Source organism: Strix uralensis, chromosome 22, assembly GCF_047716275.1.
Source record: "Strix uralensis isolate ZFMK-TIS-50842 chromosome 22, bStrUra1, whole genome shotgun sequence".
Classification (NCBI taxonomy): domain Eukaryota; kingdom Metazoa; phylum Chordata; class Aves; order Strigiformes; family Strigidae; genus Strix; species Strix uralensis.
In genome coordinates, this window is record NC_133993.1 from 10,168,397 (window position 1) to 10,192,827 (window position 24,431).

At 52.8% G+C, this 24,431-nt stretch overlaps 3 protein-coding genes and 12 non-coding genes across 16 annotated transcripts in view; 1 reads left to right on the top strand and 14 right to left on the bottom strand.

Moving 5' to 3' along the window:
* Positions 1–624: 624 nt before the first annotated feature.
* CWC25 (CWC25 spliceosome associated protein homolog) lies at positions 625–7,588 on the bottom strand. 2 transcript variants are annotated; one of them, XR_012631922.1, is made up of 11 exons: positions 7,491–7,588; positions 7,000–7,172; positions 6,545–6,781; positions 5,785–5,854; positions 5,144–5,271; positions 4,829–4,898; positions 4,147–4,337; positions 3,488–3,574; positions 2,730–2,891; positions 1,309–1,478; positions 625–862 (listed from the first exon to the last, which is right to left on the bottom strand). XR_012631922.1 is itself a non-coding variant. In XM_074892117.1 (10 exons), the coding sequence occupies exons 1-10, from the start codon at positions 7,506–7,508 to the stop codon at positions 1,364–1,366; spliced, it is 1,251 nt and encodes a 416-aa protein (XP_074748218.1). In that variant the 5' UTR covers positions 7,509–7,588; the 3' UTR covers positions 625–1,363. The 2 variants fall into 2 exon arrangements, 1 of the variants encoding a protein (XP_074748218.1); XM_074892117.1 differs by having other exon boundaries at positions 625–1,478.
* A 950-nt stretch (positions 7,589–8,538) lies between these two features.
* Positions 8,539–8,610, bottom strand: TRNAC-GCA (transfer RNA cysteine (anticodon GCA)). Its single transcript has one exon. It is a non-coding gene; the product is annotated as a tRNA-Cys (tRNA).
* A 375-nt stretch (positions 8,611–8,985) lies between these two features.
* On the bottom strand, positions 8,986–9,057 carry TRNAC-GCA (transfer RNA cysteine (anticodon GCA)). The gene has a single exon. It is a non-coding gene; the product is annotated as a tRNA-Cys (tRNA).
* A 361-nt stretch (positions 9,058–9,418) lies between these two features.
* Positions 9,419–9,490, bottom strand: TRNAC-GCA (transfer RNA cysteine (anticodon GCA)). Its single transcript has one exon. It is a non-coding gene; the product is annotated as a tRNA-Cys (tRNA).
* A 399-nt stretch (positions 9,491–9,889) lies between these two features.
* TRNAC-GCA (transfer RNA cysteine (anticodon GCA)) lies at positions 9,890–9,961 on the bottom strand. Its single transcript has one exon. It is a non-coding gene; the product is annotated as a tRNA-Cys (tRNA).
* Positions 9,962–10,320: 359 nt separating this feature from the next.
* TRNAC-GCA (transfer RNA cysteine (anticodon GCA)) lies at positions 10,321–10,392 on the bottom strand. The gene has a single exon. It is a non-coding gene; the product is annotated as a tRNA-Cys (tRNA).
* Positions 10,393–10,771: 379 nt separating this feature from the next.
* On the bottom strand, positions 10,772–10,843 carry TRNAC-GCA (transfer RNA cysteine (anticodon GCA)). Its single transcript has one exon. It is a non-coding gene; the product is annotated as a tRNA-Cys (tRNA).
* A 361-nt stretch (positions 10,844–11,204) lies between these two features.
* On the bottom strand, positions 11,205–11,276 carry TRNAC-GCA (transfer RNA cysteine (anticodon GCA)). The gene has a single exon. It is a non-coding gene; the product is annotated as a tRNA-Cys (tRNA).
* A 430-nt stretch (positions 11,277–11,706) lies between these two features.
* Positions 11,707–11,778, bottom strand: TRNAC-GCA (transfer RNA cysteine (anticodon GCA)). Its single transcript has one exon. It is a non-coding gene; the product is annotated as a tRNA-Cys (tRNA).
* A 280-nt stretch (positions 11,779–12,058) lies between these two features.
* On the bottom strand, positions 12,059–12,130 carry TRNAC-GCA (transfer RNA cysteine (anticodon GCA)). The gene has a single exon. It is a non-coding gene; the product is annotated as a tRNA-Cys (tRNA).
* Positions 12,131–14,247: 2,117 nt separating this feature from the next.
* On the bottom strand, positions 14,248–16,610 carry RPL23 (ribosomal protein L23). Its single transcript, XM_074892166.1, has 5 exons — positions 16,494–16,610; positions 16,156–16,239; positions 15,377–15,505; positions 14,597–14,710; positions 14,248–14,378 (listed from the first exon to the last, which is right to left on the bottom strand). The coding sequence occupies exons 1-5, from the start codon at positions 16,504–16,506 to the stop codon at positions 14,296–14,298; spliced, it is 423 nt and encodes a 140-aa protein (XP_074748267.1). The 5' UTR covers positions 16,507–16,610; the 3' UTR covers positions 14,248–14,295.
* On the bottom strand, positions 15,072–15,204 carry LOC141953733 (small nucleolar RNA SNORA21). The gene has a single exon (XR_012631984.1). It is a non-coding gene; the product is annotated as a small nucleolar RNA SNORA21 (small nucleolar RNA).
* Positions 16,611–16,903: 293 nt separating the features above from the next.
* Positions 16,904–16,975, bottom strand: TRNAC-GCA (transfer RNA cysteine (anticodon GCA)). Its single transcript has one exon. It is a non-coding gene; the product is annotated as a tRNA-Cys (tRNA).
* A 2,807-nt stretch (positions 16,976–19,782) lies between these two features.
* On the bottom strand, positions 19,783–19,854 carry TRNAC-GCA (transfer RNA cysteine (anticodon GCA)). Its single transcript has one exon. It is a non-coding gene; the product is annotated as a tRNA-Cys (tRNA).
* Positions 19,855–20,219: 365 nt separating this feature from the next.
* The window catches only part of LASP1 (LIM and SH3 protein 1), a 35,492-nt gene continuing 31,280 nt past the window's right edge, over positions 20,220–24,431 (top strand). The window contains exon 1 of the mRNA XM_074892144.1: positions 20,220–20,388. Coding sequence (XP_074748245.1) covers positions 20,320–20,388 — 69 coding nt within the window. The 5' untranslated portion in view covers positions 20,220–20,319. The remainder of the gene's footprint in view (positions 20,389–24,431) is intronic.

The window sequence follows — 24,431 nt, forward strand, 5'->3', positions numbered from 1 at the left end:
CCTCCCCCTGCCCCCCCCCCCCGCCCCCGCGGTGGTTCGCTCCACCGCTGAGGAGGAGCCGCCCCGGCCGAGCCCGCTCCGGCCCCGCTCTGAGGAGGCGCCAAGATGGCGGAGGGCTGAGGAGGTGGGGAGCGGCCGGAACCATGTCCTGGCCGAGGAGGGGGAGCCCCGGCTGTTGGGGGGCGAGAGCGCGGCGCTGCCCGCTGGGTCTCCCCGACTCGACCTGCGGCAGGGACGTGAGGAACGGCGGCAGGGCTTGGGCTGAGAGAGGGAACAACGGGAAGGGCGGGGCGGAGGAAGAGGGAAAGGGGACAGAAAGCGCCTCCCCTCCTCCTCGTCCCGGAGATGGTCTCGCCCGCTTGGCGTGACGTAACCGGCCGGGCCACGCCCCGCTCTCAACGGGCCAATAAGCAGCGAGGCGCCTGGAATTATGAATGGACTGTACACACGTCACAGGCCGCCGCTTAAAGGGCCAGCAGAGGGGCCCCGGCGGCGCGGGGACCCCCGCAGAGCCCTCCCGGGGCCCGGGTCAACCCGCCCAGGGGCTGCTACGGCCGGTCACAAAACCTCCCCTTCGACAGGAAGCCCCTCCCAGGCCCAAAAGCCACAAAGAACGTTTAAAAATGACAGTAAAGTTTCTTAATATTTTTTTTTTTTAAAAAAAAAGAGATCTACACTGCTGTACAAATACACATTACTTACATTACAAAATCCCAGAGATATATTTGCTGTATCAGCTCTGCTCATTTCCTTTCCCTTCAAAGCAGCTTCCTTTGGGTCAAACCATTCAAATCTGTGAGCGATCAAATAACGGCTACAGGTATTTTGCAGACTCGTCTAACATCACCCTCCAAACCCAAACCTGAAACGGTGACAGCATTGAACAGGATTTTGTCTGTTACTCATGTAGCTTTATCAAATCCCACGAAATTAACTCACATGTGAATTTGTTCTGTTACGCTTTTTAAGGACTAACAAAAATAGGTCTTTTGCTCTGTCCTATAAAGAGCTTGGACAATCTGCCCAACGTAGAAAGCAGTCACCACCTGGTATAATTTGATAATAACAATACACAAAAATACCAGGCAAGGTGGAGAGAGAAGGAAAAGATCTGGCAATGTGTTAAAAATAGAATACAAAGGCTCACGAGCTCTCTAACAAAGGTTTGCTTGCAAGGTCATACTCATTACAAACGTATTCACAAGGCCCGAAGTCCAGAACACGCTGCAGGACCGAAATTCAGCGCCTCTTTGGGAGACAGCAACTGTTCCTGCAGAGAGCAGCGAGTCTGTGCTGGAGGTCTCTCACCTTTGGGAATAAGTGTCCATTTAACTTCTGCACAGGAGCAGAGGAAGAACAAGTTTCATCTCTGCATAAAGTTTTTTTCCAAGGCAGCGGGGGTTCTCTGAAGGGAGTGGATATTGCGTTTCACCCGATCTTCTAGGGTGGAAGTAGATGCACTCTCTAGTTTTAAGCGACTGCAGAAAATTGAACCAAAGAGAGAAATCAGAATCTCTTTCCAAATATTACACCACTTCTAGCAGGATTCACCATCCCCAACTCTTCTACCTCAATCTAACACAGAAAACAGCAAATTATTTCCTATTAAAGTCTGCGCAGAAAGAACTGAATACCTTTCAGTCTGGCTTGTAACAGATTCAATGCCTTATTTAAGGTCAGTGCTCAGAAATATATTTTCAGTAGCTCTCAAGTCTCCTCCGTCTTCCAAATATAACTAACTGTTAATTACAAATGCATCCGTCACAGGGGACTTGGTTGCTTTCTGTGAAGCAAACGAGGGAAAAGCAATGTGTTCCTGAACTGAGGGCAGCAGTCCTCTGGGAGCCTGAACGCCAGAGCTAACTGTGTTAGCTGCGGGAGAGAGAAGGGATCCTTGCGACCACTCGCTTTCTTTCACTGCTTCAGATCACACTGCTGTGCTTTTCTGAACAATCTCCTCCTGCCCATCTCCCCCTTCAAACAACGTGCCAATAAACACAAAGTTTTTTAGCTCAACCGGTTGCTTCTGCACAGGGAAACACACAAATATCTCTGTCCACAAGAGATTTTGCTCATGGAGAAAATCTATCGTGATTTTAAGGCACCCTTACATGATCCCAGCTCTGGGCAGCTTCAGGAATTAAGTATACGTTCTCCTCCGATTAATTCATAGGTGGACAACACTATGCTGCAGCGACTCCCAAACACGTAACACTGCCACAGGATCTTTCTCACACAGCCCTGCGCTTTCTGGGAGGCCTTGTGCTGCTCCAATTTCCTTTGCCTGTCACCTGCACAAGGGACTCTAAGTTACCACCTGTGTTTAGAAATGGTCTTATTTATGTTGAGCACAGGTTTCAGTCCCACAAGCTCTTGGCACACAGACTCTCAGTGGACTTGCAGGCCTAAAACTGTTGCAAGCTCCTAAAAATAGAGAGCTTTTTCATATCTGCATGTAAAACACTAGTAGTCACTTCTACAGGTTGGCAAAAAAATAACTGGTTACCCATTCCCAAGCCTGACTACCAAAGCCATTGCAGAAATAGCTATTTTTGGGGTTAAAAAGAGAATTTGGGAACAGTAGATGTCACTAGTTCTACTGTAAAACACAGCAGAGATGGATCTTATACCATAATCTGAAACATCTCGAACGTGGAGGCCATCGCTCACTCCTCAGCTGTGGCCTGTGTTTCCCTTGAACGAAAAAGCAGATAATAGAAGACGCTCACTTGAAAAACTTCCCATCTCGGGAGTCGAGTTTCTCCAGTTCTCGCTCCAGCTCCTCCTCCTTTCGGTGTTTCCTGAGGTTGTTTGCTCTCTCCTCTTCCCGCCACTTGGCGTTTTCCATCATTTCCTGGCGTTTACGCTCTAGTTCCTCTGGAGAGATCTTTCTATTTGTGTGGAAAACAGCGCTGTTGTGAATCAATAGCACGCTGGGCCCCACCCCCTTCTTGCTTTCCGTTCTTTAAGACGATTTACAATCCCCAAAATTAGGGGTGTTTAACAGGGTTTTTTCTTTAGTAGCCAATCAGCAGAGCTTGTAAGTACATGTCTAAATGTTCTGCTTTACCACACCCCCAGCAAGAGTCTGTTTTCTCCCTCTTTTCAGCTTTCTTGGTTTTAATCGACTGGTAAGACGATGCTGTCAAGGTCGTATTTCCCTGATGACAGTGAAACCGAATGCTTCTAATTAACAGTCCACGGGACAAAGACTGACTTCACATTACTGCCTTGCACAGCAATGCGTGACACGCGGAGAACCAGCAACCATGTGAATTGGTTTGGGAAGCTGTCCAAGGTGTTAACTAACCATCAAGCTCAAAAGCACCAAACCAAGCACTTTAGGACTGCGTGTCCAACTTTCTGGACATTCGATCCAATCTGGTTTAGCCAACAGAATAAAATTCGGTTCACAGATGACACCCAGCTGTTTCACAATCACCAGGGCAACTTCCACCCAAAAGCAGAGGAACGAGATCTTGCTTACCTCGTGTAACCTGGAGTATGCTGTCGTCGATAGCTCTTTTTAGGGGAGGGGCTCCTAGCTCTCCCCTTCTCCTCCCGATTGCTATGTCTGTAACCCAGAAACACCTTTTATTAGGACAGATGAACATAATCACACCTCTAAACTTTCCCTGGATTTTTTGTAGACATTCAAAAACAAGACATCTCCCATAACTGCAGGACTGTCACCTGTCCACTTTGAAAAGAAATCCTAATCACCCTTAATACACTGCAAGTTTCCATCTATTTTTACCCAGTTTTAATTATTTCACCAGCAAACAATAAATACCTGGTACTTGATTTTATCAGCATTTAGTAAACATAATCCAACAATTATAAATACCTTTAAAAGAGACTCGGTAGCCCAAATAAAGCACAGGCACAAGCAATACCTAAAGGGTGTGCCTAGGAGGGTACATTCCCAGATGAAGAGAGCGACTGCAGACAGCGTGACCCCTCCAGGAGCTAACCTGTGTGCTTCTGCACTCTTGTACAACCGCACAGCTCCTGTCTTTACAGCCAGAACTGAGCAACAACGTGGCCAGAAGACTGAAGTGACAGATGACTAAGAGGGATTTTGATTCTAGAGAACTCCTGCCCCAGCAGCCCCAGGTTTACATCATCCAGGTTAGTCACACTCACTGTTTACTGTGTCTGGAAGGAGATCGTGACCCCCTGCACCCCGACTGTTCCGAGTTCCTCTTGCTAGAGTGTCTCTGAGGAGAGCGGGACTGGCTCCTGGACCTGGAGCGATCCCGGTGCTTGTGAGGGGCCCTCTCCTGGCCGCCAGCTGGAGAGTTCCGAGACCTGTGGCTCTGGTCAGGGTCTCTAACCTGGAATTCAAAAGTGTCTTTTAAGGAGAGACCTCCTGGAAGAGCACAACAACAACAACATAAGGCCACAGAGGAGACCTCAGACTAAGCTAAGTGCAGGAAGGAGCGTACGTTGTGGTTTGCATTTAACTTATCTCACTTCCTAGCTTCTTATCAACACCTGTGTCTAAAAAGATTATTTATCATGTTCAGTGAAGCTAATCTGCCCAGACAGTCAAGCAGCATATCTGAACAGATGGGTAACTGTGAAGAGAAACTAACTACAGCTTAACTTGAATTCAGAGTAGACAAAAGTCCTACCAGGATCTGAACAACTTTAGTTTCAAGGCTTAGATGACTCCAAATTGAATATGAACTTTCTTATAGCATGTCCCCCTCATCATCCTCTTCTAGCTGGTGAAGCAGTCTCACCACAAACTGCCAAAATTCTTGTTCTTCCCTCACTCAGAGCACTTGCTGCTGGAAGAGCTGTGCGAAACACACGTACTTACTTGCAAGCCATATCCTGACACTTTGAAAGGAGCAGGTTTCCAGGAGGAACTGTTCATCCTCTTCTGAGACCTAAAGAGAAAACAGAACAGTACTTTTGAAGCAGATGAAATTCAAGAATACAATATTTTTTTAACATTAAAATGTCATAAAAGTAATTTAATGATGCAAAACCAATGAAGTAACATATAGAAACATTTAGGCAAATTAAAAGCATTAATTGGAAAGATAAAACTCAGACAGGATTAGAAAGACATGAAAACAAACCAAATTAACCAGAAAACGTGGTGGTTTTACTACAAAACCTCAAAACATACTTATTTTTGTTTCGCTCCTCATCACTGCTGTCACTTTCACTGCTAGAGCTGCGATGCCGATGTTTCTTGTGCTTCTTCTTCTTCTCTTTCTTCTTCTTTTTCTCTTTTTTATCTAAACTGTTCTGCAGCTATAAAGCAAGACACCATTTCATTAGGAATAATCACTGTCTCTACACTTGGGCAGTCAGGATCACAACACAAAGTAACAGAGTTCTCCACGGAAAGGCTCCTGGAACAAAACCTAAACCCTTTAACAAGGTCCTCTCTCAAAACTAAAGAGCTTAATGGAGTCTTCCCTGGTGTCAGTCTGGTATCGGTGTGTGTCAAATCCCATGTCTGCAACCACCCTGTTGTACTAAACCAACCATTAACCACTAGCTAAAAAAAAAGCACACCAGAAGAGCAAGAGGAGTAAAATAACACTGAATTTGAAAGGAAGAGAAAGTAATTCCTGCTGCGAGACTGATTAGGAACCTTGCTCAGGATTTATAGAAAGGTGAATTTATGTTTTTCTGTGAAAGAATCAGGAAACAGAACTCAGCTTCTTATCCTAAACAATACTAATTCTGACCTATAATCCTCCCCTTGGTGCCAGGTATTCTGTGCTTTGAGTCTGTAAAGGAGCACTGAGATACACCTACCAATTCTTTGATTTTCTTCATTTTAACAGGATTATTCAAAACTTCTCTCTTCTTTTCCTCCTCCCTCTTTCTAAAGCAGGAAAAAAAAATTATTAGTATTTTCAGACAACTGAAAAGATCATACTTTCATGAAAGATACCAATCAACTGCAAGCTCTAAAAATATATAAAGCAGGAAAACAGGCATGTTTTGTACATCCAGCAAAGTAAATCCAATTTAGGAGTGTGTCCATTTCTTCACCACTTAAGAGTGCAACTAGTAGGGTAAATAAAAATGTTACCATCAATCTGCCTACAATGCTCTCAGAGCAGACCGGATATATTTATTCACATAAAGGGTGAGTTAAGCTGGTAGAGATGAATCAATGCAGAATAAAAATCTTTGCATTTATATCTTTTCCACCTTACAGCTTGATGATCTATATGATGATCATCAGCTCATTCAGATGACAAAATCTTAGATTTGAAATCAAGTCAGCAAAATTATCCCAAAGCAGCAAACTGACTCAAATACGTTATTTGAGATTATACTGCCGTGTCTAAAACACACAATCAAAATCCTACCAGTCGTGTAAGTGGCCGGTGACCTCTCTGCGGCCAGGACTGCCACCTACAGCCTAGAGCTCACAAACAGGCAGACTCAGCTTTGAGGAACAGGCACAACAGTGGTCTTTACAAAGAGAAATAAGATGGCTCTGAGCGAGTTACTAATATTGATGCTCTGCCTCCTCTACTACTGCTCTCAGCTCCACGTTTAGTACCTTATCATGAAAAGCGGATCCTCCCGGATTTTGTTTGCCATATCTAGGACAGAATTGGCACCTGTCTTGGCAAAAATGGAGCCTGGGAGAAGCCCTGTCTCATTGGAACAGCCTGCATCCTTGTCTTCTGTCTTCTCAAAGACGTATTTGTCCACAGGGCGACCCATAAGATATTCCTCTCTGTTCACCATGCCTCCAGGACCCTGGTACATCCACTCCAACTTCTCTTCTCTTTTCCTGTTGAAAACAAGACCGTCTTATTTTCCTTCTCACAGCTCTGAAATTACATTTTAAGGCACTAGCTTATGAAGGTGAGTGGAAACATTTTATCATCAGAGACAGTAAATCCATGGCTCGATCAGGGGCACCAAGAGCACCCACACCTCATCGGCCCCCCGAGGATGGCCAGGGCTCGTTACCCCAAATCTGGCGGGGGGGTACCAGCACCACCTCACCTGACGGTGCCCATGTCCTCGGCGTATCGCTGCATCTCCTCACGTGCTCGCTCCTCCTGCAGCTCCCGCTGCAGCTCTTCAATCTTCTTCCGCTCGGCCTCATGTTTCTGCTCGGCTTTCCACACCTTCTCCACATTGCGCAGGGTCTGGGGGTGCCAGCTCTTCTTCAGGTTCTGCAGGAGGGGGGATAACAGACCGGGCCCGTTAATTAAAGGGCCACCTTCCCCCGCCGCTGGCCGCGGGGAAGGGCCCGCTCCGAGTCACGCTCGCCCGCAGCCCTTCCACCGCGAGGTCGAGGCCCGCAGAACGCCACCCGCTCGTTCCCACCGCGCCGAGACCCGCTGCGACCGGCGGCGAACGGCCGCAGGCCCCGGCGAAGCCGCGCGTCCCGGCCCCGTCGCCCGCCCGCCCGAGCCCCGGCCGCCCCCCGCAGACCCGGGGGAAGACTCCCGGCCCCTCTCGGCCCCCTCCGGGCTCGGGACCCTCCTCACCAGGTCGCCTCCCCCCATCGCGGCGGTCGGTCGGGCGAGCGCGCGCTTCCGCCGCGGCTACCGGGCCCCGAGCTGCGTCATCACGGCGCGCCCGCTACGCGCGGCGCGTCTCAGTGTCGTCACTTCCGCCGCGGCGCCGAGGGCAGCCGGTAAGATGGCGGCGGAGCTGAGCCGGCCCCGCCGCGCCTCCCGGCGCCGTGCGGTGGGGAAATGGAGCGATCTGGAAGACCCAGCGGGAGCTCCCCGGGTAGCGGAGCGGGTTGAACGGCGGGGAGTCGGCGAGGCTGCCCGGTCCCTGCGGGTGTGGAGCCCCGAGCGCCGCCGGTCCCGTCCAGGCAGGGCCTGGTGTCGGTCCTGTCCCCCTCAGTGGCCGAGGCCCCGGGGGCTGCAGCGCTGGAATTCGGGTGCTCCTGAGCGAAAGTTCTCCCGCGCAGTCGCACAAGTGCGACTGTCGCAAGCGCTGGGTGGTTCCGTGGTTTCTGGCGGCGGACGGGGACGGGCTTAGAACCGGTGACCTCCCCGTTCCCAGCCCGGCGCGTTGCCCCGGAGCCATCGCGTCGCGCCCAAGACCCTCCCCCGAGCGCCCCGCGCCGGGGACGCGGCTCAGGGGCAGAGCGTCTGCCTGCGGGGCCAGAGGTGCGGAGTTCGAGCCCCGGGCGGGCCCGAGAGCGCTACATCTCACCTCAGCAACCTGACCACAGACTGATCATCCATCCCAGCTCCCTGCGGAAAACATTTGGAGAGATCTTCACTTCTAGAAAGACATTATTATACACAGTTACAGTTTAAATACTGTTTATACACATGTCTACTGTTTAAATTAAGTACTCAAACAGGAAAAACTAGACCAGCAGCAACTCACCTGAGCCACCTTATTTGTGCGTACGTGCAGTACTTCAGAGAAGAGACAGAAAAACGTCAAAGTCTGATTTCACGCTTGGCAAAAGATCACCGAGTGATTTCCAAGACCTCAGAGGGGTAAGAAAGTCGCTTCGCAGTCTACTGTGAGGAGATTTGAGGAAAAAAAGGGTGAAAAAGCAGCTAAAGAAGGGGGCACCTGGAGTTGAACCAGGGACCTCTTGATCTGCAGTCAAATGCTCTACCACTGAGCTATACCCCCCACGCACGAAGCCTTCACAAGGACGTTTTAAAAACATTTCTCCAAGACAGACAAGTTTTTATGCCCACTGGTTACATTCCCTTACTTGACAGCCCACCACACACCTTAATGTGCCTGCCAAAGGGGGTACAAGCAGTTAAATATGATAAATTATGATAAATGTAACAACTACAGAGACAAGTACACACAGACAGTGAGTAGTTACTCAGTGCACAACCCCTCCGGTTTCCTTATAGTCAGGGGCTCAGGACGTTGAATAACGGAGCTCAGAAACCAGCGTTCACTGCACAGCACAAGCCCAGGAGACCCAAGAGGAGCTCTCCATCATCTTCCTGTAAGAAATTCTGGCAGAGAAGGGTTGAAGGAGAAGAAAAGAGGGGGCACCTGGAGTTGAACCAGGGACCTCTTGATCTGCAGTCAAATGCTCTACCACTGAGCTATACCCCCCACGCACGAAGCCTTCACAAGGACATTTTAAAAACATTTCTCCAAGACAGACAAGTTTTTATGCCCACTGGTTAGATTCTCTTACTTGACAGCCCACCGCACACCTTAATGTGCCTGCCAAAGGCTCTGCAGGGAATTAACTACACAGAATCAGAAAAGAGACAAGTACACACAGACAGTGAGTAGTTACTCAGTGCACAACCCCTGCAGTTTCCTTATAGCCAGGAGCTCGGGATCTTGAGTATTGGAGCTCAGAAACCAACGATCACTGCACAGCACAAGTCCAGGAGACCCAAGAGGAGCTCTCCGTCATCTTCCTGTGAGAAATTCTGGCAAAAGAAGGGTTGAAGGAGAAGAAAAGAGGGGGCACCTGGAGTTGAACCAGGGACCTCTTGATCTGCAGTCAAATGCTCTACCACTGAGCTATACCCCCTGGGTTAATACTCATGGAAGGAGCAATAAAAATCTTCATACATAGCTCCGATTCTGTGCCACATGACAACACCCTCTCTGGCACACTCATGTACAAGCAAAACTCTGCACAGAAAGTCGCTGCACACAATCTGGAGACAAATTACTCAGACAGGGTCTAATTACACACACAAACTAGAGCCCCGGCAGTTTCCTCATGGATCAAAACAACTACTGCAACAGCCAAGCAACCAACATTAGGTCTTTGCTTCGTTACTGGCACAGATACTGATTTTCACAGGAAGTGTTTCATCAAGTGCTCAGTATCTTGAATACTCAAGTTCAGAGACCCGCCTTCTGCACACAGCAGATCCAAAACTGGAATGCTCCCCAGGCTTTTCCTGGCAAAAGCACAACCCAAAGGGGGCACCTGGAGTTGAACCAGGGACCTCTTGATCTGCAGTCAAATGCTCTACCACTGAGCTATACCCCCTGCACGTGGGGCCTTCCCAAGGACATTTTAAAAACATTAATCCAAGAGGGACAAGGTGCTGCAAGGACTGGGCAGACTCTCTTATTTGACAGCCCACTGCACACCTTAATGTGCCTGCCAAAGGCTCTGCAGAGAATTACTACACAGAATCACAAACAGAGACAAGTACACACAGACAGTGAGTAGTTACTCAGTGCACAACCCCTGCAGTTTCCTTATAGTTGGGCTCAGGACGTTGAATAACGGAGCTCAGAAACCAGCGTTCACTGCACAGCACAAGCCCAGGAGACCCAAGAGGAGCTCTCCATCATCTTCCTGTAAGAAATTCTGGCAAAAGAAGGGTTGAAGGAGAAGAAAAGAGGGGGCACCTGGAGTTGAACCAGGGACCTCTTGATCTGCAGTCAAATGCTCTACCACTGAGCTATACCCCCCACGCACGAAGCCTTCACAAGGATGTTTTAAAAACATTTCTCCAAGACACACAAGTTTTTATGCCCACTGGTTACATTCCCTTACTTGACAGCCCACCGCACACCTTAATGTGCCTGCCAAAGGGGGTACAAGCAGTTAAATATGATAAATTATGATAAATATAACGACTGCAGAGAAAAGTACACACAGTCAGGAAGATGTTTCTCTCACAGGGCACAACCCCTGCAGCTTCCTTATAGTCAGGGGCTCAGGACCTTGAGTACTGGAGCTCAGAAACCAGCATTCACTGCACAGCACAAGCCCAGGAGACCCAAGAGGAGCTCTCCATCATCTTCCTGTAAGAAATTCTGGCAGAGAAGGGTTGAAGGAGAAGAAAAGAGGGGGCACCTGGAGTTGAACCAGGGACCTCTTGATCTGCAGTCAAATGCTCTACCACTGAGCTATACCCCCCACGCACGAAGCCTTCACAAGGACATTTTAAAAACATTTCTCCAAGACAGACAAGTTTTTATGCCCACTGGTTAGATTCTCTTACTTGACAGCCCACCACACACCTTAATGTGCCTGCCAAAGGCTCTGCAGGGAATTAACTACACAGAATCAGAAAAGAGACAAGTACACACAGACAGTGAGTAGTTACTCAGTGCACAACCCCTGCAGTTTCCTTATAGCCAGGAGCTCGGGATCTTGAGTATTGGAGCTCAGAAACCAACGATCACTGCACAGCACAAGCCCAGGAGACCCAAGAGGAGCTCTCCGTCATCTTCCTGTGAGAAATTCTGGCAAAAGAAGGGTTGAAGGAGAAGAAAAGAGGGGGCACCTGGAGTTGAACCAGGGACCTCTTGATCTGCAGTCAAATGCTCTACCACTGAGCTATACCCCCTGCACACACCTGCCCACTCGCCGAACAACATGGAAAGTGTGTCCTTCCCCAGCCTCTGGCCTCTCTTTCCTGTAGGAATCAAATCCTGCTGCAGAAATCACAAGACTGAAACGCGACAGCACCAAAGACCTTGCGTCACGGCACTCCAGCACCGGAGACAGACGCTGCCTCTCTACTTCACGCACCAGACGACCTTGGCCCCGTTCCTCTCCAGCCACCTCTCCCGTTCCTCCCCCAGTTTCACTCCGTTCTCTTTCAGCACACTGTGACTTGACACAGCAACTGCCTCAGTCTTGGACATTTTTCCCACGCTTTCCAGCTCCAACTGTAATGTGAAAAGGAATTATTAGGAGAGGGAGCTGAGCTGATCTTACCAGTTAGCCTTGCAGTGAACAAGCACCCCAAAATCCCAAGAAAAGAAGGAAAAGGGAGGGGGCACCCGGATTTGAACCGGGGACCTCTTGATCTGCAGTCAAATGCTCTACCCCTGAGCTATACCCCCTGCTGCCACACAACTGTCCAGCAGAAATCTCCTGGCTAATTGTCTCACATCAAACCCCTCCAAATTTATCCCAGGACAAAAAGCAGCTTCTCATGAAATACTTATCTCTTTCCTCGCAAACTCCTCCCTGATTCTCCTCTTCTCTCGTGGGAATCTGCTGCTTTATCTCTGGCCAGCACCTGATCAGACAGAGGTTGGAGCCTGCAGACAGGTTATGGGAAAAGCATTGAAATAAAGAGCTCCAAAGCAATGTTTTCTGGAGAAAAAGAAGGAAAAGGGGAGGGGGCACCCGGATTTGAACCGGGGACCTCTTGATCTGCAGTCAAATGCTCTACCCCTGAGCTATACCCCCACCTGGGCAACACTCCCAGGTACGGCTGCTTGTGGCCACGGACGAGGCGGCTCTGCTGCATTCCACCACCTGCACTCACCGCTCCTGCTGCGCTGCCTCTCGCACACAACGGCCCTGGCATTACCCCTCGGGTCACCTTAAACCCCTCCCCACCTCTCTCACCACACTTACAACCAGGCTCCTGGTAGCCAAGCTCATGAATTCCCAATTATCCTTCTCTAAATCATCCCATTGTGGAGAAGAACGAACACTGAAACACTGTCTTCAACACGCCGCTGACGGCGCTGGGCTGCACCTCTGTTTGGTCTCGGGGTGTGCCCTGCCCTTTGAAAGCACAACCGGCCTCACAGAGAAATACCTGCCACGACACCTCCCACACCCCCCACAGCCTCTCTGTCTTCCACAACTGGCAGCCCAAAGGCAGGTGATGCCCAAAAAGAAACACCCAAAGCGTTTCATCCAACTATTGTGCCATACCCTGCCTCAGAAAAACATCCCTCACAAGTCAAAACTCCAGCACGAGCTGTTAAAATAGATCAAGGGAGAACACTTTTATTTTAGCGGTGGTTCCTTACTCGTAAGCAGGTCTCTGCACCTCGCCCCAGGTCTGAGGAACAGCTCCTTCATCACCAGCGCACTGGAAAGATGCTGACGGCTCAGAAAGAAAGAGCTCGGCTCCAGCCACAGGTCTGGAGCACTGCAGTGACGGCCAGAGCACCCACTGGGCCCTTCCGTGGGTGCCAGGTCTGCTGGGAAGAAGCTGCGACCGCTCGCAGGGTCCGTGGAACGGCCTGTAGAAACGAGAGTGGCCTTCAGTCCGTGTGAGTCCTGTTCCAAGCTTCCCCTCCCCAGCCGCTGCCAGCGCACAGCTCCCAAGGATCCAGTGGGAATGTCTGAGAAACCATTTTCAGGCCACAATATTTTGCAGATTCATGTCAGGCCAACCAGCTGTTCAAAACCACTTTACAACTCACTGCAAGACCCTGGTGCTCTTGTCCATCGTTACCTGTGTGTGGTACAAAATCCCTGAGGCTCTGCTCCCTTCACCACCCTCCACGATAGCCCCTCTGCACGGAAAGCATCAGGAATACCACAGAAGTATCAGAAATCTTTAAGCAGAGGGAAATTGAAGTGTGCTGTGAGAACAGCTTCGTGCCAGGGCCCGTGCAGCCAAGCCCAACCGCACCAGGGGCTGCCCGAGGGAGGAGCTGCGTGTGCGCTGGGGTCAGCCTGGGGGCCACGACAGCCAGCACAAAGTCACCCCCACTTCCACTCGTGAGCCTGGGTACAAGGCAGCCTCCCTGCCCCTCCTGTGGCCCTCGCTCAGGACAAGCTGACCTGCAGTTCACAGCCAAATATTCCTTCCTCTGCTTCAGCCAGGACACCAGGAAAATCACAACTTCACACAGCACAAGGAGTTTTTGCACAGACATACCTTCCAACTCGGATCTCGGAGCCTTTCTTCATCTTGAAAAGTTCAGATCACCCCTTCTACTTGCAATTAGCAATCAGTGACCGCAGGGCCTGTTTCACCACTGATGGGGGCGTGGGGGCATGTGCTTCAGCCACCACCTCAGCCAGCAGCAGTGGGCTCGATGTGTCCTTGCAAGTCTTCAGCAAGGCCTAAGAACTGTTCTTCAGAGCCCGCCGTCCACAACGAACTCTGCAGCTCACGGTACAGATCACTTTCCAGGCAATACTTTTCCCCACACACAGAATCAGACCGGTATCTCTAAGCAGTTAAAATTGCCCATTCTGGAAAAAAAAAAAAAAAAAATCCAGACCTACAATTCTGAGAGCCCCTGTACGACAGCTGCTTGCGGAAGGGCTTTTGTAGACGCCTCCCAGTTTCTATCTGTGCGTAAATTGGACTGATTCAGTCAGTACTGCTAAGATTTAAGTCATTCCAGTGCAACCCCCTTCCAGATATTTTCCAATAACATAGGAACCTGCCTGAAAAACAGAGTTATCACTGGATATTAAAAACGCCAAATCCCATTTTCCTGCTGAATCCATCCACACAAGGAGCTCCGTAAAAAGGTTTCCCAGCACGACCTCCCTCATTCTAACACCGTCCTGCTCAGCAGAGGAGGGCGCTTTGGCAAGAAAGACACTACTTATTTGGTACAAGGACTTTTATTTTATCTCTGCGAAGATGAACACGTCTATGCAATGCTTCCTGCGTTGGAGGCTATCCTGGGCCACAGATCCGCACACTCCTTAGCCACAGGGCCTGTGATTGCAGAGCCTGGAGAAGAGAGAAAGACGATGGCGCATTAGAGGCCGGAGTAGGTGCAGAGACTCTTCAGGGCAACGTTTTACACAAACACTATCTCAGCCCGACTGCGTTTTTCCTGTGTCTGAGGAGAATCTGGGCCCTTCACAGCGCAGCCCTCTGGCAACGCCGACCCACCACCCCTCTCCGCGTTCCCCTTTCGCCCACTGCAACCAGATCCTCGGCCGTACCTTTCATTTCACCTTTATTATTTACTATCACTCCTGCGTTGTCTTCAAAATAGAGGAACACCCCGTCTTTTCTCCTGTACGATTTCCGCTGCCGAATGACCACTGCTGGGTGGACTGCAAAGAGAAACCAGCAGCTCAGTATCACAAACATCCTGTTAAGCTCCCAGTCCAGCAACAGATACCCCGGAGGAAGTTCTGCTGCAGGTTCTAACTCAACGCACAGGTTTGGGGTGTTTGGTTTTTTTTTTTTCCCCCACATCTCATATTTGCAGCACTTCACAAAGAGAAACTAGTTTAGAGTTAATAGGGCACTTAAAACTGACTGTGTAACACAGCTGCATCTGCACTTGGACAATTTCAATGTTTTTCCACTTTCCCACCTTTATTTTTAAGGATATCATTAATTCACAGACAATATTCAGCAAGAACTCCTCCCTTCCCCTCCAGAACAATAAAAAAAGCCTTTTCCAAGGCAGAATGTCACACCACTGATTGAAATAAACAGCACAAGCTGCCACTTCACCCAAAAGTGATGCCTTTGCTCTGCCCTTCCACGACAACTCGCTGAGCCACTGCATGCAGACCCAACGTGTGCTTTTTAGAAGGGTGGAGGTGATGCTCCAGGGACTCGGTGCCTGCCTTCCGCATCAGTTCGAGGGAGGAATCACGCTCCCCTCGGACGAGTGGGCTGCTTCCGCGCCCCTCAAAGGGAAGTGGGCAGGCTCCCGGCAGGAGCTGCCCGTTGGCGCAGCGGGATTCGCCGCTCCTCTCCGCACTCACCCTTCTTCCTCAGCTCCGGCTTGCCCTTCTTGACAGTTGCCATCACCATGTCGCCCACGCCAGCCGCTGGCAGCCTGTTCAGGCGCCCCTTGATCCCCTTCACGGAGATGATGTAGAGGTTCTTAGCACCTGCGGAGAGACGCACCGGCGTGAACGGGGCTGTCGGGGAAGGCGCTTCCCCTGTCAAATCACCGATTGAAGCGAACAGCACGGGCTGCTGCGTCACCCAGGAGTGGTATTTTTCACAGAATCATCTCGGTTGGAAGGGACCTTGAAGATCATCTAGTTCAACCGTCAACCCAGCACTGACAGATCCCAACTCCACCAGATCCCTCAGCGCTGGGTCAACCCGACTCTTCAACCCCTCCAGGGATGGGGACTCCCCCCCTGCCCTGGGCAGCCCATTCCAACGCCCAACAACCCCTTCTGCAAAGAAATCCTTCCTAAGAGCCAGTCTGACCCTGCCCTGGCGCAGCTTGAGGCCATTCCCACTTGTCCTGCCGCTGGGTCCTTGGCTCAAGAGACTCATCCCCCCTCTCTGCACCCTCCTTTCAGGGAGTTGCAGAGGGCCAGGAGGTCTCCCCTCAGCCTCCTCTTCTCCAGACTAAACCCCCCCAGTTCCCTCAGCCGCTCCACAACATCTCACTGAGCCACAAGCACAGACCCAACAAGAGCTTTTCAGAAGGAAAACTGGTTTTTACAAACTCGTTCCACAGCCGCTCGCCCGCTGCGTTCCAAGGGCCATCTCCTCCCCAGCGGGCAGCCCCGGCCACGCTCACCTGTGTTATCGGCGCAGTTGATCACAGCTCCCACCGGGAGACCGAGGGAGATGCGGAACTTCGCACCGGAGGAACCGCCGCGTCCTGCGGGTCGACAAGAGGATTAAAACCGCGATCGACGGAGCGCAAACGGCCGCCGGGCAGCGGGGAGCCAGCGCGGCCTGCGCCTCCCCGGGAGGGGCTTAGTGACACCGGCTGCGGCCTCCGCGCCCGGCCGAAGCCTGACGCCGCTCCCCAGCTCCGCCAGACCCCGCCCCAGCACCGATCCGGACACCCCCGGTTCCGGGACACCGGATGGAGCCGGATACCGCCGCCCCCCCCGCCCCAGCCCATCTCACCTCGCTTCGACATCTTGGCGCCGGAAGAGAAAGAGACGCGCGCAAAGCACGCCGGGATATGGGGTTGCCCCGCCCCTCCCGATGTCACGTGGCGAGGCCGGCCCGGCTCACGTGGCGGCGGCGGGAAGTCACGTGACGCTGGCTGCGGCGCCCCCTAGAGGCGGCGGGAGAGCGCACGTGGCCCCCCCCCCCCCCCCGCCACGGTACCGGCAGCACCGGGAGCAGCCGCGGCCCCCACAGGGCCCCGCTCTGGGGCCGGACCTGGGGTGCGCCCCGGGCAACGGGGAGAGCTTTCGGACCGCCCCCCGCCGGAAATAATTTGGGGCGAAAAATCCTTTTTAGATGTTTAGTTTCGGGGTAAGAGGAGATGATAAAAAGGAAAGAAAAAAGGGGGAAAAAAAATTAAAAGAAGGGGGCACCCGGATTTGAACCGGGGACCTCTTGATCTGCAGTCAAATGCTCTGCCACTGAGCTATACCCCCGCCCGCCCAGCGCTCCGCTCCTCGCCGCCTTCCCCGCGCCGCCGCGGAACCTCCGCCCCTCCGTTCCCGGGCGGGGACCGGCGGTCACGACCCCCCCGGCTCGTTCCACCGGCACCGCCCAGGCAGGAACCGGCGGCCACGACCCCCCACGGGCGGGGACCGGCGGCCACGACCCCCCCGGCCCGTTCCACCGGCACCGCCCAGGCAGGAACCGGCGGCCACGACCCCCCACGGGCGGGGAACCGGCGGCCACGACATCCCGCCCCGGTGCCGCTCGCACCACGGGGGCTACGGGGCCATTTACCCGGGAGCCGCCGAGCAGGAGGGTTCGGTGGAGCGGTTCCCCCCCTCCCGATGGGACCCGGCCAAGCCCGGGCTGGCGAGGAGCCACGTGCGGGGGTTCGGGGAACCGAGAGCGTGAGCAGAAGAGCGGGAGCAGTAACGCGTTATTTTCCAAGCTGGTGTAAAACATTTGCAGGCAGCCGAGTTCTGCCCACGATTCCCGGCTCCTGCCGGGAGCAGCTCTGGCAGGAGAGCGGCCACAGCGCGGTTCATCCCTCGTCCCGCTCCCGCCAGCAAGTCAGGAATTTTTTCAGTGTTATCCGAAGGAATTGCCCTTGTCCGGCTTTTGCCTCCACGTGGATTTCTCAGCCCTAGTGATTCTGCAAATTCCAGTGTCATTTAACCACAAAGTGAAAGAGATTTTTTGCCTAGTGGCAATAAATGATTTTTTATTTCCTCAGGGATTGCCTAAATCTAATTTCAGGAGGAAAGCACAAGCGATGCTGCTTGTAATATTTCATCTCCCCGCTCCTCTGAGCGCTCTGTGTCGAGCTAAGAAAGCGTCTTGACAGCTTGAAAGCAAATAACGGGAAATATATATTTAAGATAATAACTTCAGAAAGTAAAAGAGTATCCTGTCATTTCATGGCTATAAAATCAACCGCTAACAGTAAACATGTGGTTTGTAGCTAATGAGAGACAAGTACTGATGCATCGTCTGGCGTAAGGATGTGTGGTAGCACGGCATGTCCCTTAAATGGGGTCCCGGGACGTCACCTCGCACCCGTCACCCCACAGAGTCACCAGGAGGAGGGTGCGGGACCAATTGAGGGGCCGGATGCTTCAGACACCAGACATGGTGCAGCTCAGAATCATCTTGGTTGGAAGGGACCTTGAAGATCATCTGGTCCAACCGTTAACCCAGCACTGACCGTTCCCAACTCCACCAGATCCTTCAGCGCTGGCTCAACCCGACTCTTCAACCCCTCCAGGGATGGGGACTGCCCCCCTGCCCTGGGCAGCCCATTCCAACGCCCAACAGCCCCTTCTGCAAAGAAATCCTTCCTAAGAGCCAGTCTGACCCTGCCCTGGCGCAGCTTGAGGCCATTCCCTCTTGTCCTATTGCTTGTTACTTGGTTAAAGAGACTCATCCCCCCTCTCTGCACCCTCCTTTCAGGGAGTTGCAGAGGGCCATGAGGTCTCTCCTCAGCCTCCTCTTCTCCAGACTAAACCCCCCCAGTTCCCTCAGCCGCTCCCCATCAGACCTGTGCTCCAGACCCTGCACCAGCTCCGTTGCCCTTCTCTGGACACGCTCGAGTCATTCAATGGCCTTTTTGGAGTGAGGGGCCCAATGGGAAAAGCTCGTAGAAAGAAAAATAAAAAGAGAAAGAAAAACAGCAGCTGGAGCTGGGCCTCGGCGGAGCAAAGCCCTCGGCCGCCCCCGGGGAGCAGCGGCAGCTTCGCCATCCGCAGGAACCGGTGGTGTGGCCCTAAAATGTCTGGGTGACGAAAAACCTCCCTCACCCGGCAGCGTCTCCTGCGCCAAGAGAGGAAAAACCACCCACAACATCCCAAAGAGCTGGATAAGCAGAAAAACTCATCTTATTTTAAGCTGCGATGGGCCAGGAAAGGGTGGGAGGCTGGTTCGGGGGGCTGGGAAGCGTTGGGCGAGGTGATCAGAAAGGGAAGGAGTGGGCGCCTTTGTGAGAGGATCCGATAAGCTGCGTTTAAAACGGAGGAAGCCAATTTTAAGCCGCATCCTGAAATGAATAAGGGGGAAGAGAGCCGAGCGCAGCCTCGTTTGATGTGGGTGTGCTTTATTAAAGCCCGCCTGCAAATAGCGATTGCCGAGGCTTGTTCTTTTGTAACAGGCTCCGGGGGAAGGGGAATTAAGGTGTTATCTCCGGAGAAAAATTGAATTCATGTTCTTACCGAAGCTTTTTGTCATGTAATAACCCGAATCGACCCAAATCGACGCTGCCCACCCGACTCGCTGTCGTGCACACGCAGGAAGAACCAGCACGACCAGGGTTACCCCGCAGGGCCGGATTTGACCTTGCAGAGAGGTCCGAGCGCTCCTGCTCGCGTTCGGGTGGGTGCATTTCGCTAGAATTACACCCAAAATCCAAACCTGGTTTCGCTAGAATCGCACCCAAAAGCAACACCCGGGAATTGGATTTGAGAAACCGTCGCGCCAAGCGTAGCCCTAGAAGTGAGGGTGCTCCTGCTCGCCCAAGCCGGTCTCTTGCCCTGTTTTTGTGGGTTGTTTCCCGTTTAAAAAAAAAAAAAAAAAAAGCGTTTAAAATGTTGTTTCCTGTTAAAAAAAAAAAACGTTAAAAATGTTGGTTCCCGTTAAAAAATGAGGTGGAACTCTGCAGCGATGGGAGAATCGCTCTCCTCCCCCTCCACCTGCGTGGGGTTGTCGCGGCGTTTTCCTTTTCGCTGAAAGGAGGAATCGCGCGTGGGGGTGAAGAAAAACAATTTTTAAAAAAAAAGGAAAGAAAAAGCGAATTTTTTTTTTTTCGAGGGGGCACCCGGATTTGAACCAGGGACCTCTTGATCTGCAGTCAAATGCTCTACCACTGAGCTATACCCCCACTCGCCGCTACACGCGCCGGGCGCTCGCTTACACCCCCCCCCCTTTTCCCACGCGCGCGCCCCCCCCGTTCCACGCGCGGACGCCGCGTCCGCGGCGTCCGCGCGTGGAACGGGGGGGGCGCGCGCGTGCAAAGCGCCCCGAGGGGGGGTGTCATAAAAATTTGGGGGGGGACACCCGCGTTTGCGCAGTTTGGGGCGGGAGGGTGTACGTGTGCGTGCACGCGCGCGTGGGGGAGCGCCCCGCCCCCGTGCGCGCCCCCGCTGCCCCTCCCCTTCCCCCCCCCCTTTCCCCCCCCCCCCCCCCCCCCCCGCCTATTTAGGGTCGCGGCGAGGCAGGCGGAGACCCAGAAGCAGCAGCAGCAGCGGAGCGAGCCCCGAGGTGGTTGGTTTTTTTTTTTTTTTTTGGGGGGGGGGGTATTTTGGGTTTTTTTTTTTTTTTGGTCCCCCCGCCGCCCTCTCTAACCATGAACCCCAACTGCGCTCGCTGCGGGAAGATCGTTTACCCCACGGAGAAGGTGAACTGCCTGGATAAGGTGAGCCCTGCGCCCGTGGAAATGGGGGGTCCCCCATGGTGGGTGGGGGGGGTCCATCGTGGTGATGGGGGGGGGGAATCTATAAGCGTGAGGTCTCCCACGGGGTGAGCTAAGTCACCCCCGTCCCCCCGTGGGGTATCTCCACGCTGCCCACCCCTTTCTCAAGGTTGGGGGGGGGGGCACCCCGCGGTGGGACCCACGCTCCTCCCAGCCCCGGGGTACCGCGGGTGGCAGCTCCCGAGCAGCGTCCGGGGCCTTTTTTTTCTTATATATAATTAAAAAGCAGCAGCCGCCGGGCGCCTGCGGAGGCCGATGGAAAGCAACAGTTAAACGCTTCCCCCTGAAGCCGGGAACCTCATCTGGTTTGCATTAGCCGAGCTTTTTTTCTTTCTTTTTTCTTCCTTTTTTTTTTTTTTTAAAACCTTCCATCCCAATTGATACTTTTGTGTTCCAAAATTCAATCTTTATACTTTGGGCTGCCTGCCTTAACGTGGTGCGCAAATGCTTTGAGTGTCTTTTTTTTTTTTTTTGAGCGTTTTCCCATCAAAAAACCAAAGCTCCGGTAAAACCTGCCCGTGCTGGCGCTGGAGGTGACGGTGGTGGCTCCGTCCCTCCGCTCCACGGCTCCGGTGGGCTTCGCCTCTGCCCCAACCCCTCCTGGGGGGCTGAGCCGCTCTCCTCCCCTTCCTCTTCCAGGCTTCTGGGACGACCAGTTTAGGGACTAAAAAAAGTAACTTGAAGAATGCGCGGATCTCGGCAGCGGCATTCCTGAGCTTCGGCAGACCCTGTTGCTCGCATTTTTAACAGATGATGTTTCTTCCTTAAGCTGGGAAGGGCTTGAAGCTGAACTATCAGCCCAGTGTCCCGAGGACTGACCTGGTCCTTGGGAGCAGAGAAGCTGCTCTGTCTTCTGGAGCCCGCGCTGGCCTCGCGTCGCTGCGGGGTGTCCCAGTTGTGGATAATTGGAAGGGAAGGGGGGGCACGACCCGCTGCTTCCCCCCGCGCAGCCAGTGTCTGGGGTTTGTGCTACTTCGGAGCTGGCAGTTGCGCGTTGCTGGGAGGGCACGACTGACGTGCCGCCTGCGGCCACGTATTCTGGCTGTTTGGGAGGAGGCTGCTATCGTCATCTTGTACTTCTAGGGGGTCTTTTTAGCTTTTTCTTGCTTAAAAACCATTGCCCGGTCAGCGTTGTGATACAGCACGCCCCTAACCCAACAGCAGCCCCCCGCTAACACCCCCTCTGTTCATTTTTCCTGGCTGGACGAGCCTACCCGCTTCCCGTAAAAGCACGGGACGAGGATGGTGTTATTAGTGGTGGCTGCTTCCCTGTTTTCGCTCTACCTGGAGCAAAGTCGAAAGGGCAGCTGGGGTGTTGTTTGTGTAAGCGCTGGGAGTGCTGGAGCTGAACCACAGGCAGCAGCCGTGGAGGGCTTCTGGGAGGAGACGTGTGCGCGTAGCTGCGCTCCAGGTTTCGGTGCTGATGTGTCGACAAGCAGATGTGCTTGGCTTTCTCCTGGTAGAGAAATCGGGAGGGTTCCATTTCCCTTGTGAGATTTACAGTAAATGAGGAAAACTTGCTGCTGCATCAGGCTTTACAAACGCAGCGCAGCAGCCGGAGAAGCGAGACCGCTGACAGCTCCGACTTGGGTGGAACTCTGCCTGCGAGTTCTGCCTCTTGACTTTTCACTTCGTCACCTTGCGAAAGGCAAATAACCCTGCTCGGCCTCGGGGAAATGGGTGTTGTTCCCTTCCCCCATGCCTCCCGCCAGCTCTCCGGATAAGGTGCTGTGCGACGTGCCTGGCTTCCGCTGGGGAAGTGACATCTCCTGTGCTGCCCGTCGCAGGGTTTGGTGGTTGCAGCTGCAACTGCTGAACCCACCTAAAGCTGATGTCAGATGAGTTTTTCTGAAATGACTAGAGGTTAGAACTAGCCGCCACAGTGCGTTAAACCCGATGAAGGATTTGCCTTCGGCCCAAGGAGTCTCTCCTTATGTTTGTCCTCTAACCCTTGGGTCTCAAGTGATGCTCCAGGTGTGGAGCGATGGCTTTGCTCGGTGGAGGGATGTTGTGTGGCCCCAGCATGAGCTATAAATGGATACACCAACACGAACTGTGGCAGCGAGCTCTGTCCCCGGGTCTAGTCTGCTGTGAGTGGCACAGTGGCTTCAAGGGCTCCATCCCTCCCCAAGCAGCGTGCCTGGACTGCGGCCAGCGTGCTGCTCGTGGAGTACGGCCTGCTGGGGCGTGGGGTGAGCTGCGCCGTGCAGTCGTACCTGGGATCGCCTCCAGATGTTCAGAGCACTTCAGACTTAGAATTGGAAAGCACAGGTGTTAATGCTCCTCTAAAAACCTATTTGAAGCTTGTCCTCTTTCTCCGCAGCCGTGCTGGAGGGTGAGCAGTAGCGTTCCTGGAAGCCTACATAATTGCTGTTCCCCTGTGTCGGTTCTGTGTTGCAGCCCTCCTTTTAGTGCTGGTTTAGATTCGTGGATCTGGCATTAATACAAAGTGGTAAGGCAAAGTTTTAGTGGCAGCAAGACTTAAAGATGGGGGTAGTGCTCTCTGGGTAGCTCGGGCTGCAGAGTCCTTTGTAAGAGCCACAGGACAGAAGCGCCTCTGCTGAACAACGCCTAATGCAAACTGAGGCGAGAATCAGCATTAATTGCTCCCTGGCTGGGGGTAAGGGCTGCCTGGGCGCATCGCTTCTGCTGTGCTGATTGTGGAGACTGCCACAGGCAGGGGACAGCTGGCCTGGCCAGATACTCCTTGGCTCTTGGGAGCTTGGGTATTCCTCGGAGGAAGAGGCTCTGAAGTCATGTTGGCTGTCAGTTCATCTCCACATATTTATAGTGGCATCTCTGGTATTTATGCAGAGCTATTACAGCGCTAGGAATGGCTGACAAGCTTGGAGAGGTCTCTTAATTACCTCTAATGTGGCAGTAGCTCAACTGAAAGGCTGTAACTTTGAGGATGCCTGAAGAACTCGGGACTCAGCTGTTGATCTGTCTACCCTTAGAGTCTGAAAGCTGGGAGGGGGGGAAAATAATCCTGTGCAGGCTGGATGTGAGCGAGGGTGGTGCGGTCAGAAGGCCCCTCTCGCTGTTAGCGGCGAGCTCTGGAGCAACTTGTATAACTAGAGGAAAAGAACAAATATGTTGCTCTGAGCAACTGAAACGAGGCAAATTGTCCTTCTGGGCTGAGTCATAGTCTCGTAGAGCCGCGGCGGTGTTTGTGCTCCGGGTGTGGTACCTGTGGGTAGGTGGCACAAGGGCTTAGTCTCGGCTCTTGCCGTCTCCTTGCAGGAGCACAGACCGAGCCAGGAGTTGCGGTGGTGGAAATGACTTTTTGAAAGCTTAAGGGTGGAAATCATAGCAACAACCACCAGCTGTTCTCCCTGGGTTTGCTTGCTGCATATTAAATGTGTGCCTGGCTCCCAGTCCTGGGTGTCACACTGCAGGCTTGTTGACTGTAATCTGCTCGGTTTTATGAGCTGCTAATGTGGCTTTGGGCTTGTTTTTTTTGGGGTGATGCTGGGGGCTTGTGTGTTGCTGAAGGGGGGGATCAGCTGAGGAGGAAGGGCAACCCTAGGGCGGCACTGCCTTCCCTCGAGTGAGTAAAGACAGGGCTGGGCTTTGCCTGCTGCGCTGCTCCAGCTTGGCTCCTGCCTGCGCGCTTCCCGCTCTGCGGTGCCCAGTCTGGTCCCCGGGAGGTCACACCAGACCCCTGAAGTCCCAGTGGTTGTGGCTGCCAGAGGAAGCACAAAGTCTGGTCACTTAGTGCCTGGCAGGGCATCAGCCTTGGTCTGCGTGGGGTTGAGCAGCCTTGCAGAATTGCTTGGTAGCAGCTCTGAGTTGTTCTCATCGGGCTCCTTCCAGCCTAGAAAGCCGCTTGGGCCAGTTAAATGCCAAGTGGGAATAATTTCTTTGAGTAGCCCTAAAAACTTCTTTAAAGACAGATCAACAGCTGAGTCCCGAGTTCTTTAGAGTTCATTAGGTGTGCAACCCATAATGTGGGGCCATGAGCTGAGTTTCAGGGAAGGTGTTTT

Coding starts and splice junctions, on each gene's coding strand:
- RPL23 (XM_074892166.1), bottom strand. Junction 15,506..16,155: donor CAACTGCGCCGATAACACAG/GTGAGCGTGGCC, acceptor GTCTCTCCGCAG/GTGCTAAGAACCTCTACATC. Junction 14,711..15,376: donor GCCGGAGCTGAGGAAGAAGG/GTGAGTGCGGAG, acceptor TTCTCTTTGCAG/TCCACCCAGCAGTGGTCATT.
- CWC25 (XM_074892117.1), bottom strand. Junction 6,782..6,999: donor GAGGACATGGGCACCGTCAG/GTGAGGTGGTGC, acceptor TGTTTTCAACAG/GAAAAGAGAAGAGAAGTTGG. Junction 1,479..2,729: donor CGAGATGGGAAGTTTTTCAA/GTGAGCGTCTTC, acceptor AATTTTCTGCAG/TCGCTTAAAACTAGAGAGTG.